The following is a 20,268-nucleotide window of genomic DNA, read 5'->3' on the forward strand; positions in this document are numbered from 1 at the left end:
CATAATGGTGTATTATTTTTCCCAATTTTCAGTAATCCCTTGAAAGCCTCAAACTAAAATTAGTTCTCCTTCTGAAGCAGTTTTTTCCTGCAGTACTTTATTATTATAGGATTGGCTTTTAAGTGCTGAATACTTACTCATACTTACATTTTTCTGCAGGCTTATAAGCACCAAATAGTGAGCAAAAATACAATACTACAGGCATATCAATCTTGAAGGCATGTCTTTATCATTATGCAGTTAAATGATGCTAAACAGTCATGGTCTGAAAGACTGACTGGTTCTCCATATTTATAACTTCCCAAAAACTTAGCTTATTTTATCATTACATAACCTATAGCCAAAAGATATTAATGCTTTTCCTCATGAGACAATCACTGCAAAAATGAGACTATTTTCCTTTTAAATATACAATACATTTGTTTATATACCAAAATTCAGGGCAAGCTGCTGCAAACCTTATCCCTTGCAAAGTGTGACAGGTTTGTCTACAATGGATTGGAAATATGATTTACTACAACACTGCCTGAAACTGTGAGGCTTTAACCAAATCTAAAACATCTGCATAAGAAGGGGAAAAAAGCTACTGAACAGATAAAAGTAAAATCTTGATTCTTATATCAAATGTTATGCATTTTAATACGATTTTTTCCCTGATTTATGTAAAGCTTTGTGGTTTTCATTTTCCCTAGCCTGTCACATTGAAGTGATGTATGGTACATTTTAGCATCAAGTTTGCCATGAGCAATAAAGTCAGTGCCCCCAAAGAAATATTAATATATTATCAGTCTTCTCCACCATGCCACATTCCCAAATTTTCCTTTATTCAGCCTATTTGGTTTTGCTTCACATAGTTAGTTGATATCCTTTTCACAGTCTCCCACACAAATATTTAATGTTTTATTTTTGAAAGAAATCCAAAATTAGAAATTGACAGGATGAAATACAATTTACTTTCCAAGGCAAGATGAGGCCATCATGGAAGAAAAACATTGAGGTATTTTATCTGTTTGGAACAATAAAATTTAAAAAAAAAGGAGGGGGAAGAGGGGAAGGCATGATCTATTGAAAGACATGCAGGAAATGTTGCTTAAGAGACATGAAATGTGAAATACCAATATAATAACGTTCTGTAACAACCTCTCCACTTCTATCATCAAAGTGCAGAAAGACATAGGGAGAGCTATAAAAAGATGACTGCAACAATAAAAGAAAGATCATGAGGCACTCTCTTCAACAAAATACTAATACTTGTATAGGCTCGGGAAAAAAAATAATTTTAACTGTAAAATAGTAGAATGAAAAACAGAAAATAGATGACAAATACAAAGAAAAATATTTTCTGTTTTGACCTTAGTTCTGCTCACATGACAGTATGCAACATCTAAACCATCAGAGTTCCTATTCCTGTTCTGCTCTTTCTATAGAATCATAAGCCAATAGAATTAAACCCAATGAACTAACAATGATTCCTTTGAAATTTTTGATCAAGATAAATCTCCACATGATTCGATGTCCTTCATTATATGTATCTTTCATATGGAAGAAACCAAACTCCAGAACATTCAAAAAGTCAAGCACTTATAGGTTAGCAAGTTTTTAAATCATCCACTTTACATCAGAAACATCAAAAAGAGACGCCACCTCCCACTAAATCAATACTGTTCATACAATTTCCTAATACAGCTGTGTTCTACAGTGCAGCTGCTCTACACAGGTTACACACGTGCTTGACTGAACCACATTGGCCGAGCACCTTGAGGTTTCAAGATGAAAAATGCCACACAAATATCCTACCTCCATTCATTCACTTGACACAAGGAAGCATTTGTGTCCGGTCTTTCCTAAGTATAGTTCTGAAATTCAACTAAATACGTACACCATTATTTGAATGCAACACCCACATGAGAATATGTAGGGTCACTCCAAATTGTGACAAAACAACACAACTAGAAAGCATGCACACAGCCTTAAAGGAAAACTACACTTGCAGCCTACTTGCCTTATTTTCCAGGTGTAATTTTAAAAAATGAAGGTAGGCCACAGGTGCGAATGCATCTGCTGAATGCACAACCACCTCAGCTGAATCTCTGAAATACAAAATTTTTATCATCAAATAGTATAGTACATAATTTCATATAGAGACAACACTTAGTCACTGTATAACACAAGCTCACAGGTAGCTCCCTGAAAATCTATTAATTTCTTATCAATGTTTTCATATAAACTAAGAAAAAGTAGCTTGTTATATAAAATCATGTTGAACAATACCTTCAAGAATTTTCAATTTTCAAAAGGAATAAACTCTATTTCCTGCGTGAGCTGGCACAGGAGATGCAACAACAATCATAAAAGCACAGATGAAATGCAAAGAGTAAGCTTGTTCTCATTACCTCACCACCTGGGACCCCCGAAGCAGCGTTCAGGCAGGGCCACAAAAGAAGGGACACATGCACTGCAGAGACTTGGTCCATGCTAGAGCATCACCAAACTTGCTGGTCATCCCTGTATCTCCGGGATTTGCACAGGCGCAGTATCCCACTGTGCTTTGAGCTTTCCCGCAGCTGGGCAGGAATCTCTAGCTCGTTTGATAGGGCCCCTAAGAGTATCACAGGTCTATGTTATCTAAACACAGATGCTCTACTCATCCAACACACAAGGCCAAAAACAATTACTGCGATACATGTGTTTTTGACACCTCAGCTGCAAGTCACTTTAATGAGCGTGTTTACAATCCTCCTTGCCAATCTTCCACTATTTTCCCACACTTACAGACCAATACTAAGAGAATTAGCTAGCTGTAGTCTATGAAAGCATAAACTACACTGTGCTTTAGATCCCAGAGACTAATATGTCAATCTTTAATTTTCATCAACAGGAGATTTTTCAAAAGTCCATTGTTTTGTTTAACGTTCCATGGATTAGTTTTTGAAGTATTAAAAACTTACAGTCTTGCCCACTGAGAAATTGACTGATTCAACCATCTTGCATCTGATAGTGAAGACTACTAGACACAACTTTTTAATGCCAAATGTGTTGGTAACAATGTTAAACTTCCTGTGTGCTGATTCAAATTAGTTAATTTTAGTTTTCATTTTTACAGACACAATCTGTCACACTTTGATTCACAAGAGGCAGTATCTGTCATATCCATCTGCACAATTTTACTACTTAAGAAAAAGGTAGCTCTAAGAAACAAACATCAGAAGGTGAGAAACTCAAAGAAAACATAAGAGAAATTCAGATGCAGTACAAGAAAATCTGAAAATTGTTGCAAGTAAGGCTAAGGACACACAAAATTTTCCTGAAACCACAGTGCCCTTGTTACCTTCATAGCGTTCAGAGAGATGATATAGACAGATTTACAGTAATACCACATAAAACCAATGCAAACTCAAAGCAGTTGAAGCTTTGTCCAGATCCCAGCTCCTTAACAAAAGTGTAAAATTACCAGAAATATCTGTTCTATAAAATGTGTTTTGGGATTTAAAAATAACAAAACATCACACAATAATGATAAAAACCTTTAACATAAGAAGATCCACTTCCCTTTAAGCAAAATTTTAAAGTATTTTGATAAATATGCCTCAGTTTCATTCTTGAGACTAATTATTAAGATTCTTTATGATTAAAATATTGTTTATATTTAAGATAGAAGATACCTTATACATAGTTCCTTAATATTAAAATTATTCTTTTCAAATGACCATGGTGTCTTCTAATTCTAACAGAAATAGGTAGAAAATAAGTCTTTAGCAAGAGGAATAAATTAAAAATAATAAAAAGCAGACACCAAGACTCCACTAGTACCTTCTACCAGGGTATCCTCAGTGTCTGAGTACATTTTCAAAAAACATTTCATACTTATTGTTCAAGTCCTACATGGGGGAAATCTAGTACCTTTTAGTGATGGATTAACTACTCAAAACTAAATTAACAGAAAAGCTTATATCAGAAAGAGAAAACCAAAAATTTAGAGTTATTAAATGTGTCTGTTTAAAGAATACCTACTAAATGTAAAAAAAAAATTTAACTCCAAAGTAAAAAAGAAGCAGTCCTACTTGTATCCTGCATGTTCCAATTCACCAGTACAGCAGAGCAGATGCTAAGCTCATACCTATGTTAATGTTCAATAACTTTAGAAGTTTTGAGTACTTATTTGTTGTCCAAAAATTATTGCAAAGAGATCATAAGTATTTCTTCTCAGTATGAAGTGCAATCCTATGATATACAGCTAACATGTGGGTATTTGATGGAACCATAACAGATATGTTCAAGTTTAGTTTAAGATGCTAATATTTTTTAGGTGATGGGTAACAATAGGTTGATTATGCAATGCTGAAAATAGCATTAAAATATGTATAAAAATATATTTTCTGAAGTACTTCATTTACAGTCAGCCTCTCCAAACATATTATAACTGATAATATTTTCAGTCTTGTTCAATAGGAAATGCAAAAAAATAGGTGGAAAGCAGAGCAGTTCTGTTTATGTCCAGTGAGTCGCCAATTAAAAAAACTAATGAAGTCCTGAACTGGACATGTCATATCCAGCTTGGGAAATAGTAAAAAAACCCCAACCAATTCAAAACACAGGAAAAGCAGAGATTAAAATGAAAAACAGTGATTTGAAAGACCCCGAAAATTATCTAAGGCCATTTCACACTAAAAGCCTGAATTTTGAGTAGGAACTTGACTATATAAGATGATTCACGTTTGATTGTAGTGGAAACACAGGAATTTTGTTAAGGAAATTTTCAGAAGACTGAAAAAAATGAAGAATAGTTGAAAAACTGTCTTAATCAGCTATTTGCTTTGAAATCAAAATCATCTGAAGTCTCAAGACATCTAGAAAATATCCAATCATTTTAAAACACCCTGTAACACTTTCACAGGACAAATATATCAAGTTAGAACAAGTCTGAGAGTACAATCAATGCTTCTCAGAACATGACTATTTTCTCATGTTCACGGAAATTAGAATTTTATAATTTTGCTTTTAACTCCAAACCTAGAATTACAAGCCTAAACACAGAGCTAATAGTAAGGTATATAAAGGAAAATTGTATTTCCCAAGTATTTCAAATGTGACAATTTACCCTCCAAAAGATCAAACTAATCTGTGTTTCATAAACAAATAGGCCTTTATCACAAGAGTAGGTATTAGATGGTATTCATATAGATGAGAAATAGATCTTTAAAATTTCAAGAAATGTTGATCAATTGTACTTTAAATATCAGCATAAGGACAGCAAATGCTTGGTACATTTCAAACACTGAGAGTAAGAAAGCTGACAATCGGATTACAATAGTCTACCTGGGAAAACCAGATAAAACCCAATCGGACTCTTGTTTAATATTATGGTTGTAAGATTTTGCTTTCACTACTAGGTACTGTTTATTTTCAAATATGTTTCACTCAATCTGCCATGCTTCCTTTGTGAGGCACATTTTTTAATGAAGACAGAGAAGAATGGCAAGAATTCAACTTAACATTCAAAAGCAAAATGCGTCATACAGTCTTAAGCTAAAGAGACTCCCACGTCTCCATAGTAAGTAACATTCAAGGTTGTATTTTATTTTTTCCTGAGCCAGCACATTTCTTTAGTTTGCAAGGATATACCATAGAAACATATTTTGCCAAGTTTAACAGGGCAAAAATCATTGACCAGTGTAAACACTACCTGCAAGTAGTGTTATAAATGAAAGGCGTATTAGATTTTTCTCCTGTTGTCTTAGGTTTATGTAGCAAGGTTTTGGTGTCAGGGGTTAGTGTTCAGAGGTGGTCTCTATGACAAGAGACCAAGGGATGCTTGCTGAGCTCATCAGCAACACTGGTGGTGTCTCAGTGATAACATATTTTGAAAATATGCTGCAACAGGAGTGAGAAAGACATGGTAGAAACAGCCCTGCAGACACCAAGGTCAGTGAAGAAGGAGTGAGAGGAGGTGCTTCAACTGTCAGAACAGCTTCTATGTAGCCTGTGGAAAAGACCATGGTGAAGCAGGTTGTTCCCCTGGAGGCCGGAAAGAACCACATCAGAGCAGATATACACACTGCAGTCTGTGCAGAAACCCACACAGAAGCAGTCTTTCTGACAGGACTGAGTCCCATGGAAGACCCATGAGTAGCAGTCTGTTCCTGAAGGACCATACCCCATGGAAAACACATGCACTGGAGCAGTTCTTCAAGAACTTGCCTGGTGGGAAGGACACACACTGTAACAGTTCATGAAGAACCCATGGAGAAGACCCAGGCTGGAGCAGGGGAAAAGTGTGAAAAGAAGGGGGCAGCAAAGACACAGTGTTATGAACTGACCACAGTTTCATTCTCCATCCCCTTGCACTGTTCAGTGGGGAGGATGTAGAAAAGTCAGGAATGAGGAAGTGAAGTTAAGCCTGGGAAGAACAAGGTGAGGAGAGAAGGTGTATTTACTTCCCACTATTCTAATTTTTTTTATTATTTAAATTTGTCAATAAATTAAATTCATTTTCCCCAAGTTGAATCTAGTTTCCCATGACAGTAATTGGTAAGCCATCACATTGTTCTTTTCTAGACCTACAAACCTTTTAATCTTATTTTCTCTCCCTGTCTTCCTAAAGAGGGAGAGAGAGAGGAGCTTGGTAAAAACCTGGCAGCCAGCCAAGGTTAATCCATCACACCTGTTTTGAAGGCAAAAGTATTCTTCAGTGTCTTCCTCAGAAACTTTTAACTCCAGAGATGTTTTGGACTTGTTCAGGAATTCAGAGATCTTGAAAATCCTGACAGGTTTTAACCTCTTAAGTTGGAATCCTTACAACTCCATTTAAGTTTTAAAAATTGCATCAGGATGTAGTCTTGCTTTAGGAATGGTACTCCCAAATTTAGTGCCCCCACTGAGACTCTCCAAAACCACACTGTGCTCTCATTCACTGACTTCCCTTGCCCCTGTTTTCCTCTCCCCACGTGGTGGGAAGGAGTTGAGAATTGAGGCACAAAAGGCCAAGACCATGGGCTAAGACAAACTTACAGTGAGATAAGAAAATGAACAATAACAGCACAGTATCAATAACAAAAGAATACAAGAGCGAGTGATTCATATTCAAAAACGCTCACCTAGGACCCTGCTACAATGAGCAATACAGATGGCTCCCCCTCTGCCACTTTTCTTCAACTGGAAGGAATACTCTTCCCCTTCTCTCAGACAGAGGGAGAGAGTCCCTTTGCCTCAACCCTGCCAATGAGTGAGGTGGTATCAAAAACATTAGGATCCTTGGCCATGCTGCCTCCCAGCTATTGCAAAAAATTAAACCTGGCCTAGCCGGAACCAGGAGAGATGCATACCTGAACCACGGATATGTAAATATTTGGAAACTCTACTAGCAGAGTTAACATGATTACAAAGTCTGTTTAGATTCAGAGTATATGAAAAGCAAGACTAAAAAGTAGAAAAAAATCCATAACTTAGATAAAGACAAAGAAACTACACAATATTTTTCTTGTGAAGTTCATACAGTAATAGATTCCACATGCATGACCCCCTCAAAGAGTATGTCTTTATGACATGAATAGTATAAGAGATAAGCAGGGCTCATCAAGCCAGAGACACACAATGCCAGTGTAGCTATTCAGTTTCCATTCCAGAAATCTATATTTAAAAATAGTTGAATAACTGTTTAAAAGTCCACTGTGCCATATATTTACTATTAAATAACCACTGATTTAAATATTTGTCTTTTATGTATTTATTGTGCTTTTATTTTTAACTTTTATTATTTTGGAGTATTACCAAGAGATATAAAGACGACTCAGCCAGACCATCTCTGTTTCAGCTCTTCCTAGTCACTTGAACTGTAGTTATATCACTGATAGCCAGATATACATTTAGAATATATTATAATATATTCCTACTTAAACTGCTCTTTGGTTGATCCCAAACCAAGGGCATAATCAACCAGTATTTGAGTGGGTATCTGCCAGATTATCTGCCAATGCTTTAACCACTTTGTCTATTGATGTTCTCCTCCCAAATGCCATGCAATGAAATGGAGCTAACAGTTCTTGGTTCTCTATTCCTTACACAGACAGATCTCAGTCTTACGGAAAAGTGAAACAAACAGACTTGCACCATGAAAGCCTTAATCGTATCTATGTGTTCCATAATCTGGACCTGCACTAAGATGTCTGAGAATCAATCAGCAATACATGATTGCTGGTCTGTTTACTTGCTTCAGAAAAGGAACAGCAGTCAAAATATCTCACTTGAAGCAAGCAGGCTTAGCTATTTAACAGGCTAATAAGAAACAACAAGACACAAATATTTTCCATAGCTCACTACACAGATTTCAGCAATTAATGTCAAAGGAATAAACTATCCAGTGTAACTGAGATGGATTCATGCAAAGTTTGCATTTAAAATATTCTTTAGTAATTGAAGAAAAGTGTTTATCGTTATCATTCTAAGCTACTAAATTTACACATACACACACACACACACACGTACACAGTTAATGGAACCCACAGGCTACTGATGTGGCACTTTATCAAATTGAGCTGTAATGAAAGATAAATATTACAGGCAATTCACACTTCATGAAAGGATAAAAGTGTCAGTGTATAGGTACCAGTTTTACTGCAGGCCATAATCAGCAAGTAAACGAAAGTGCAAATGTCTAAAAAGTTTATAGCCCTCTATGAACGCCTCATCGTGTCAGGTATTGATTTAGGTTTTTAGAGGACTTTGCCAAATGTTAAACAATGTGTCTGTGAACATTTTTTACCTCTGCCAATTCCATGTTTTACTTCTTACCACCTCTAGTTTTCTCAAACTAAATTTTAAGATGTTCCCATTGCTTTAATAAAAGGAAATAGAAGAAACTGTTCCTTACACAACTATTTTCTTCTTAAACAGAGGGCAGTCCAGAGTGAATGTTTCATATTCTCCTCCTTCTCCACAAACATGGACTCCATATTTCTCAGAGAGCTAACACAAAAGGGAAATTGAAACATGTAAGTATTACACTAAAGAAGTCTATTAAACATATTTTGCTGAAAATTTCAAAAACAGTACAGTACATACTGGTTGCTGGCTGAGGTTAAACCACGTGTTCTTTCTAAAAGATTACACATTACAAGGCTGAAAAAACCCAAACATCATACAGTCAGTTCTTGATTTCTTTGTATGCCTATTACAGTGACCTAAAAATTACCAATTTGTGGTATTTTAAGTAGAACTAGCACTGTAATATTCAGATAAACAAATTGATTCCTAGTTCTTCTTTCTCAGTGGCCATATTCATCTAACTTTCTTTAGCATATCTATTTCACCTGTAGGAGAGACTTCTACTGTGAGTCAACATAAGAAGTAGCACTTCACATAGAAGTATACAATTAACACATTTTTTGTCAAAAGATTCAGGAACTGTATTCTATGTTTTGGTAAATATTCTTTCGAAAAAATCTAACAAAACAAATGAGAATTTTCTAAGTCAAAAGCAAAAAGCTAAAGCAAGATCTAAAGAGAGAGAGACGTTTCCTTTATAAATTGTACTTAATATACTTTCTAAATCAACCTATATTTATGAATATCCCTGAAGCTCTGGATACCTCACTTAAACACATAACTAGATAAACCAAAACATACAAAATACAAGATATGACTATCTTAATTAATCCCCTCTTTATAAATGAGCAGCTGTGAAGCATGAACCAAAGTTCTTTTGCTGGAGTAAGGAGTGCACAACTGCTCAGTAGCTCACTGTACTACTGTTTTAATGTACTGTGCTGATAGATAGTAATCAAGCACCAGATCTGAGCATGGGGACACCCTCTCCCCATCTGCAGGAGAAATTAAGGTCCTCAGCAGCAGGTGATATCACCTTCTAAAGTGTCACAGCAGTAGCTGATTCAAGCCAAGCCCTGTCCAGGTTTTTTAACATTAAGCAAGCACTAACAGTCTGCTTTAAGTGACTCATGAGAATTTGAACTTCAGTCCTCAACTCCATTGCAAACACTAATGTTACTTTTGGGAATACTTACTTTATTATAAAAGGGTTCCTTTATGCTTTTTCCTTAGAGGAACAGAAACCCAACCACGATGCTTCTGCAGTTAAAGTAGAAATACAGTTCTCCAGAACATCAGAGAGGGTTAGAAAAAGTCTATCTGGAGGCTAGAAGATAATTCCAAATCTGCTGTTTCTTTTTAGACAAACGTAAGACTGGGTTATTTATGCATCGTAGATTCCATTTTTTATATGGTTACCATAATATTTGCGTAGCAAGTCTGTTTAATATATTCAAATGATACTGTATTTTTATTGTTGAAGCTGAATGTAGTTTGTGTTATTTTACAGTTCTCTTCCAAAGATTTTATTTTAAAACTTCAAAGAGTGTTTATAACTTCAGTTACTTAAACCAAAGGCCCGAATCCTCTTCAGCTGTTATTTTGCAGAAATGGAAAATGCTCTGAGAAAACAATACCTTGGTAATGCTTTATATTACTTATCTTGGTAATGGTCTATATTACTTATCTGATGCTGTAAAACCTAAATCTCTTTTGGAAATGAGATTTTTTCAGTATTTTGAGAGTTATTTTTAATTTTTCCTTTCACATTTTCTTTCAAAGAAAAGGAGCAAAAGAGAACCTTTAATCAAGTGCTCATCAAAAAATTACACTCCTGACATAAAATAGAACTCCATCTGTCAACAATGGCAACAAGGTTTCTATAGGTCAAATACATCAGGAATAATTAATGCTGATGCAACAAGAATAGACAACCTACAAAATAGTTAGAGAAAACCTCTTATTCTTACTCTAGGTGAAAAAAAAAACAAACCCTAATGAAAACTATTAAAAAACTGAAAGACAGAAAACCAGGAAAGATCTTTCTAACTGTAACCTTTCCACAGTGAATACATGGAGTGACTGTTTAGAAGGCACTTTCAGAATTGGTAGCTCTGCCTGTAAACAGTGTCTAGAGTAATTATTGGCAATTACTATTGAGTACTCAGAAGATGTAAGACTATCTCCTATCTTTGTTGTGAGAAATTCTCATTTCCAGTGTCACTGGCTTCAGTATCATTCTTGACACCAATTATACAAGGTGCTAAAGGATTTTCAGTTCTCACAAATGTCAACAGGAACAAAAGACATTCAGCAGTTCATAGAACAGATCCTTAACATTCATTTAACAAAAGCAGCAATATTTTTTAAATGCCATCAACGACATGAGAATTTTGCCTTTTAATCATTTAGAATATTAACTTTTTTTGAAGACTGATTATTTGGTTTTGCAAATTGGATGCTGCATTAATAATAATACAACAGCATGGACTGTAAATTTTATGATTGCTAAATCTGACTTCTAGTTCGGATGAGCCAGAAAACTGAAACTTTACAAATTAAACATAACTAATTGCAAGTAATTCAAGTCTACTCAAACTCTAAAAGAAGTCTATGATGAAACCATCTTCTAGACTGCACAAAATTTATCTTAAGTACACAATGAGATACAGGGTATACATATAAATGAGATACATATAAATGACCAGTCCAAACATTACCTGCAGAACAGTCTCTTCCTACCTTAGGAATGAAACACAAGGATTAATGCTTCCTTTTTTAACTTTCATAATCAAAGATAAATATTTGAATTCAAGTGCTTCCTTTTTTCAAGTGAAGACTTTGTTTCCAGATAGAAATTTTAAGACTTAATAAGCTCTCATATTTACAGAAATGCTCTTTATATCAAGATGTTCTCATCACCTTTTGAGGCAAGCACAGAAATAACCATTTTCCTACTGCCTATTAGCACAGCCAGAAGTACAAGACAAATATAACCATAATGCCCATTTCCCATTCTATTAACAAATTCTAAGGAGAGTGGGATCACACCCTGAGACATAAGTTGACAGAAAATTCTTTAGCGTGAAAAGCTGAGATTCCTGTTACAGAGGGAACAGTGGGACATGAAAGCAATCTAATAATTTAGCAATTATCTAGCAACCACTCCTCAATAATTAATCAAAGACCTATCAATTAGAAAAAGGCCATAATTCAAAAGCTTTCCTTTCTGCTATGCCAATGTCCTGAGCCAGTAATATTCACCCCTGCTAAAAGTATGGGTGGCAGATCACCACTGCACTCCTAAGTTCAACATTCTGTACGTAATGTTAAAAAAATTGCAAAAAGTTTTCTCCACTCATTAGTCCTCCATTTTTCTGCTGCTACTGAAGAAAAACCACCTCACCCTTAGGTCAGTAACTATAACTTCTATTGTACACATAAAATGAAGTAAATCAGACGACTGGAAATTTAGGTGATATTTTCAAACTCAAATAATGGAGTGGAGGGAATCAGGGCTGGGTTATGGGTTTATTTGTTGGGGATTTTTTCCTATTAACACTCTTATAATGCCTCAATGAGAGATTTCTTTCTAAAAAGAGAATGACTAGTTCACGTTTATTTCTCATATTTCCAAAAGACAAATCGTAACAGGTGCATTACAGTAATACAAGTTGATTTTGGTCTCATTGACTGTTCCGTAAAGTAAACTTTTAGTACAAAAAAGAAAAAGTGAGAGGTGAGTTCTATCTCCAGATCTGTAGAACCAGAGAAGTTGAACTTTGTGAGTAAGTGCTAAAAGATACTGCCTAAAAATCCTGAATTACTCAACATATATGACATGCTGTGGCTCTTTATCAAAGACGTTCATTTTTCTGGGAACTGAAATTATTCAGATATTCAACAAAACTGAAGAACATATAGAACATTCCTAATTAATTCTAAACAGAACTGCAAAAATTCTCACAAAGTTGCACACTACTCTAGGAAAAATACTGTAATAAAATACCCTACACCTAACTGAATAAACAGCTGTGTAAAGTAACATCAGATGTCAACAAAGGAACCCAAAAAATGATCCACGAGAAGCGGAAAAAACTATACCACCAAAACCCCAACAAGAAAAACAAATTTACTGTAAAATTTGAAATTACTGGTTAGATAATAGTGCACAAATCAAAGATCACGAGTACATAAAGCTGTGGTATTTTTGGAGATGTGCAGTGCTAAACATTAATTCATTATGGTGTTTTATATGGTATGGCCAGAATATTAAATTTTATCTCTCCTCCTTACTGGAAACTGTGAACTCTTTTGTTTCCACATTCCGTCTGCCAGAACTTCTGATGCTGAAGACTTCACTGGTTTGCAAAAGAGTATTTTTCACATCATAAGCCTAAGTATTTTTCTTCAGTTTATAGTTAATGATTTGGTTTTATTAGGCCTTAAAGCCAAGTAAGTATCCAGTAAAAACAATATATTTGTACTGGCTTTGACTTTCATAGCACACATATGCACAAGCAACAGCCAAATGAACAAATAATCAGTTGTGCAATGGCCTGACAAGCACTGCAAGCAGCATCAGCATGCCCTATTTGTACACTTTAAGCTAGGCAGTCACAGTCATTGCTCTGTTTACTGTTGTATCAGTAAAAGATAAAACCTTCAAATGTGGGGTTTGAGAATAGTTAAACCATGACAGTAATAATTTTAGTGAAACCAAGTAAGAACCACTTCAGTTAAGATATCAAACACGATGAAGAATATACGTAATTCCCAAGAAAACCAGGTACTTTTGGATTTCAAAGTTGTTGGGTTTTTTTAAATGAATGATGGTGAAATCAAATGCAGAAGAATACTTCTTATTAGCACAATTAAAATTGCAATACTTGCTGCTACAGTTTTAAAGAAAGTCAAGACTGCTGATTCAACTGAGGCGAGCAGTTACCCAGCTGCAACCCCACTGGGGCTGCAACCTGAATTTTGATTACAGAAGCTTTCTGCGAATGCAGAATGTTGAGATGATTTAAATAAATAAGTGAAACAAGACTTCCAAAAAAGATAATGAATGGGATTGTATATGAACTAGTTTACATAGCAGAGGGCCGGGGAGGAGGAGGGGAAGATTTCTGGGCAGATTCTCCAGGTCTGAAGCAACAAACCTCAAGAACAGACCAATACCATCTCTTTGGGTAAGGTTATTTGAATGTTATGGACCTTAATTCTTCCTTTTCAGCTTTGCCAAGTAGCAATTACCCATCTTCTCCTCTTCAGCCTTATAGTAAATAACTAACAAAATGGAATTAAACTCAAGATATAATTGCTATGTAACTCCACTATCTTTCAGTAGCAAAAGAGATTTTTAAAGTTATGATTACTTTTTCTTTCTCTTCTGCAAGTTTGCCGTGCCCTTAAGTGTTCCAAAAAAAACTACTTATGAAGCCAGGCTGACCAGTAACTACCCAGATTAACAATGAAAAGTATTTTCAGGAGATCATTTTGTGGAAATTTAGATAGCCCAGAATGATGAAAGTTACATTGAGCCCTCTTAATAAACATGCAGTCATTGTGGGTATCTAACAGGCTCAAGGACAAGGAATTGTGGTAAACCAGCATTTTCACAAACAATACATGAAAACGTAATTTCAGAACTGTTATTCATAAACTTTACTTACCTTGATGTTTGATGCTTTTACCTCAAATTTGAAGAAGACTCAAGTACAAAATCTGGTCTTTTTTCTTTTCCCTAGCTGAATAATTTTTCTTTAAATAAATCTACTAGCTCTGCCAACAAGCATTATCCTTGCTTGAGGATACATAACCCTTTGCACAGAATTAAATACATTGTCAGAATAAACCTCTTACTCCACTTTTTAAAGGCCCTACTGCTTGCAGTCTGATTGTGTAAATGGTAGAAAACCTGCAAATAGGAATCTTCAGGGAAGTTTTGTATCACCTATGATTTTGCCACTGCCATTTCTTGCTGTGAAAGTCTCTAACTTACACACAATTATTTAGCTTTATCATATTGATAACACCAGTTAGTGTTCCTGCAATATTGAGGTTTCATGCCCTTAGTTTGTTTTAAAGATGCTGACACCATTTGTGAACTATGTCAAGAAATAATATTTTTCATATCGAAAGTGCATAGCAGAGGTTTATATTCTGTGTACAAAGCTAAGGTTTGGGTTAGCACCTAATTTATGAAAGTAAGTAATTTTTTATTAAGTTAAGTTTACTGAATTTCTGCCTGTGTTACTTATTAACTGCAAGTTTAACTATATGAATATCCTTTAAGTAATACTCACCTCCAAAAGAATAGGCTCCATCTCACCCAGAGTTTTTCCTAGATGCTTATCTGGATCTAAACCTGCAAAAAACCCCAAAAGGGTAAAAACATTTCTTATGAAGTACCCTTATAACATCAAGAAATGTTTCTTTTTCAAATATATCATGTGCCCCTTAGAAACTCCCCATTATCTAAAATAATTACCATCCTGAAGAAAATACACTTAGTCAGAATTTTCCCTAATCCTCTTTGGACAAATGGTTTCCATGTTTGTGGAAAAATAAAGCCAGTTACCATTTCACTACACGTCAAGTGGAAAAGCTATTGTTTTCCTTTATTGGAAATTTCACTAACCAGTGAAGTAATCACACAGGTCCATGATAATAAAAATACTACAAGGATATTGCCTCTATTGGCTACCTACTAAATTAAAATACAATTTAATTTTTTTTATAGTTCTGCAACTGGAAGGGACAGAGAGTGTTTTCCATAATGAAAACTTCCTCTGCCAAATCACAGTCTTTGTGTGTTTTACTCACATATAAAATGTAAGATTAAAAAGGATGGAGATACAAGAAAACTCAGATATACAGAATGTATTGAATGCTGTACGTTTTGATCCATCACAAAATATTCTGTATGATGTCTACGTTTTGATTTATTTTTCTTTGTAAAAAAGTAAGGCCTATTAACATTTGATATCTACTCTAACTTGCTCCTCTGTATTCCTATTTCAACTTCTTGACATTTTGAGTTTGGCCAGCTCATGGCAGTTAATGGTCACTTCTCAGAGATGAGTCAAGTAACTGGCAAAAATGAGTAGTGGGATAAAATAATCCAGGAACAACTGTTTCAAGAGCTGACATCTTCAACCAAAAAAATATGCTAGCTGCATTTGATACAAAGTGGTCAAAAGGTCTTACCATATGAAGCAAATGAGAAAAAAGAAAATGGTAACTCCTGAAAGTGAAGGATCACTGAGAAATTTTCAGTTATCTCATTTTTTACTACTCTTAATTATTGTGATTTGGGCTTCTCTTTATACTGTACTTTGTCTATTTTTCCCTACTCTACTGCTTTATACAATAATAGGTATCATTAAAGAGCTGCCACCAAAATTACCCCATTCTGAAGCAATTTCTGAAATATGTGCCTTGCAAAGCACTTTAGATTGTTGATGATGAAAGCTGTTATATAAATGTACAGTACACTGCAAAGTCATTGCTGAGTTAAAATAGCTAATATGTCTCTTAATTTTTACAATCATGATCTTGGTATATTTAAATTCCTGTGAAACTAAAACAAGTTAGAGTGAATGAGATTTCAAAACACTAAGAAAGTTTTTAAATATTTCATTAAAGCACATTAAAAATTCCCTTACTATCTAAGCGAATGCTTTTAAAACTGCTTAATAATTAAAGTTAATAAAGACTGAGTTTTTTTCCTCCCTCTATTTCTTTTTCTTATTGGTTCATTGCTTTTTATTAACAGATGAAAAATGTGTGTGCTAGATCTATGATAATGATAATTAAGTCTTGGGGAAATAGTTTTGAAATATATTAATTTAATTTCAATAGTTCGAGAGGTTTTGGTGATCTCTTCCAACATACATCAGGTTAGCATTCTGTCCTGGATCATAACAGGATAGGTATAAGGCCAAACAAGCAATTTCTCTTGAAGTAAACAAATGAGTACTCTATTACAGTACCATTTCACACATTTACATTAACATTCTTCCTTTAATATAATTACTTTTCTAAGACAAGCAACCTCTCTCTCCTTGATAAAATCAGATTGATTTCCTCTAAATTTAAACCAAGGGATACATTACAAACATATGAGAAGGGAAAAAGTTGTCAGAACCAGACACACTAACATATTGCTTCTTTCACAAGGTTCTCTTTGATAATATGGATATATCTTCTGTTCTGTCCTGTAATGAATGCAAACCAATAATTTAAAAGAAAGTATGATACAAATAGTTTATGAAATACAAATAAATTGTCTATGTATACTCTTTAGTAATATCCCACACCTACATGAAAATCTGGGAAACTGCAATGTATGCTTTCTGTTTCTCTGCAGAATTCTGGTTTTGGACAGCTTGTATTTCTCTTGAAAAATATTATTTCTTTTAGTTTCCAATAGGTTTGTATTGTGAGTGAATAGAGACTGTCTGGTAAAGGCATCAAGAACCAATATCACTTGCAATTTGCAGGATCAGTAATCCACATCTCAAATCTCTACAACATGCATAGATGAAGCTGTATGTCTATTGCTACAATTAGTATAATAAAGTATTTGGAACCATACTTACAAAACAGTTATTTTAAATCTATACTTCTATTTGGTACATTTTTCTTCATTGATTCAGATTCTTAAAATGGCTTAGAGTAAAACGAACAATGTATTGTAAATTCTTGGTACCACATCCTCCAAATTTTTCTTCAATGGAACTAGGTGTGAAGAAAGCTGAATGGATACATAAACCAACAACAAGGTCCATGACCTGGATGACTCTATGTAGAATTTAAAAATTAATTAGGAAGGGAACTATAATTTGCAGCACTGACATCTATTTTATTTAACTTGCATGTATCAATGGGAAGCAATTAGAATTCAATTAAAATATTCACTTTTATTACTTCACTGACTGACCTTGAAGTTAATGCCTGTTTTATTTAATTGCATCATCTATGAATAAATGTTAACCCTAGAATGTTATGGCCCATTATTTTCGATGCATTTTTAACTCCCCAACTGAACTACATCCATCAAGTTATTATGTGCTGCCAAGAGAGCACGTGGGGCTTTATTTCTTTGAGGTAGACCAGTACATGATGACAGAAACATCTCAAAAAATTTGATAATGCTGTTTTTAACAGTGCTCAGTAAAAAAAATTGTTTTACTGTAGTCTAGTTTTACTGTAAAATCAGTAAGTGATAGCACAAATGGTATAATCACTTCAAAGTAATTGCTACTCCATCTGCAATTCCTGATAAATCCACTGACAGGAGCAGAACTCCTTCCTGCAAATTTAAACAATGGTTGCAGAATGCTCTTATGCACAGCCACAAGTGTTGTAGAGAACTGTAGCAATGTCAAAAGATTGGGGCAGAAACTCATGGCTTTGCTGTATGGTGAAAAAAATAACATTACTAAAAGGTATTTCACTACTGTTGACTTATGCAAAGGAACAATATTTTAAATGGCTCACTTTGTACATATGTATTAGTGTAACATGAGGCCCTCACTTGAGGGGCAACTACCTGATATTACTTGCATTTATCAAGACCATTAGAAATCCAAGTTACATTTTCATGGCATTGCATTCAGCTAATAAAATCCACATTTTAAAGCCTTATCTGACTAACAAGAACGTTTTATACATGTTCAGAATTTTTACATTGTCTGTATTTTTAAGAAAGTATTTTAAAATAAAAAAATCTATCTTCACTTCTTAATAAAATTTCAAATAAGTAAAAATAAATCATAATTACAGGTTTTAAGAAATGGTGGTACATAAAGGTCTTCTGAAAGCTACATTGAACCAAACTCTAACCCATAACATATGAACATATTGTAAAAGAATCACTACCACACACACACATCAATAATGTATGAGTTAACCATTATCTGTCGATAATGTAGGGGAAAAATCTCTATCCTTCCCTGACTAATCAACCTTACAATTCAAAAAGTTAATCTTCTCACTCACAGACTTCTTCCACAAAGTAAGGTTAAAAACAAATCTCCAAAACTGCTATTATCATATTCTTCTTGAAATATCATATCCATAGAATTAGGATAGGCTTTTCGAGAAAAAAAATAGAACCTATTTTAAAGTTACAGCAACATGAAGTTCCCTTTTGTTTCCTGACTTCCTGACAAGTAATGTTGAGAAGATGAATAACTGTCATCATTATGAATGTCAGGGACTAAGACTTAACTTCTGATGGTGTAGAGCTGTATAATGCACAATAAAGTTTCTGGAAAGATCCTAATCAGCTGCTCGCCAAGAGTAGAATTATTTAGAATTTTGAATACGAAAAGAGGCAATTAAATACTTTGATTTTCTGGAACCAAAACTAATCTCTTTCATCTCATTCTCTTTATCATAAAGAAAACGGGGATAACAATAAGATGATAGGACCCATAAGGTAAAGAAATACATATAAAAAGAAAAAGAGTATAAAGGAAAAAGCAACCACTGCTAGAACTGGAGCAGAGAAAACAGGATTATTTTTGAAGGTAAATTCCTCTGTTTTAAATGTGTCTTTTTTTTTTTCTAAGTAAACAATACGAAATCACTGATTTTCAGAAGGAGGATCATTCTTTACACAGTGCAGAATACAGGAGAATCCTTCTAATAACACAGAAAAAGCACATACGCAACAGTATTAGCTGATAACACAGGCTTACTCTGTAGGGGTGCAGGAATGTCTCATAACCTTCACCAACTAGGAATGCACATGCCACACAGATATTCTTGAATTGTAAATCTATACCTTAAATTGCCTTGAGGTAAATTATTCCTGTTGTCATATTTAGCTTTCATTTCTACGAAGAGCTGAGAAGTGAACATTTTGTCTGCTAGCATAACTTGACAGGTTCATTCTTAACTTCCTCAAAACTTTCACACATGAAAGACTGTGTGAACAATGGTGAACTGGATGGAGACCCTGCATTTCCTTTTCCAAAGGAAAAAAAAAATTACAAAAACTGCTGAATTTTTGTATAAAAGTAACGACAAGTGCAATAAATACTGGGTATTACTGCACCTCTAAAAGATCTGAGATGAATATACTTCTAATTTATTGTATAAAAGAGGAAAATTCATGTGACTTGATTATGTATCTATTTCTCTTTTTTTCCTTGCTTTTTTTTTTCTATGTGATAATTTATCCAGTGTAGGAATTGTACATGGATGGAACCTGTAGCTATAGTAACTCTCTTCAAGCTAAGCAATAAAGTTATAAGACATTAATCCCAAAGTGGTTCTAGCATATGTTTCCAGTGCCATTTAATTAGGATCTCAGTTCATCCTCCATCTTGAACATTCCTTAAGTATGTTCTAAACTAGGTTAGTCTGAAGTCCTGAAATTTTAGAATTCTAAGAGGTAAAAAGATCCAAAACTTTTTATAGAAACAGTGTTAT

General features: G+C 34.4%; 1 protein-coding gene across 7 annotated transcripts in view; it reads right to left on the bottom strand.

Annotated features, from left to right (window-relative positions):
• The window catches only part of LOC121672769 (diphthine--ammonia ligase-like), a 90,869-nt gene that overhangs the window by 15,535 nt on the left and 55,066 nt on the right, over window positions 1-20,268 (bottom strand). For all 7 annotated transcript variants that reach the window (XM_042045594.1, XM_042045592.1, XM_042045593.1 and 4 more), the window contains exons 6-8: window positions 15,129-15,190; window positions 8,867-8,961; window positions 2,003-2,090 (exon numbers count right to left, since the gene is read on the bottom strand). In XM_042045594.1, coding sequence (XP_041901528.1) covers window positions 2,003-2,090; window positions 8,867-8,961; window positions 15,129-15,190 — 245 coding nt within the window. The remainder of the gene's footprint in view (window positions 1-2,002; window positions 2,091-8,866; window positions 8,962-15,128; window positions 15,191-20,268) is intronic.

This window comes from Corvus kubaryi, unplaced genomic scaffold, assembly GCF_017639235.1.
Source record: "Corvus kubaryi isolate FWS band 111438036 unplaced genomic scaffold, C.kubaryi_AGA036_p1.0 64949, whole genome shotgun sequence".
Lineage (NCBI taxonomy): Eukaryota > Metazoa > Chordata > Aves > Passeriformes > Corvidae > Corvus > Corvus kubaryi.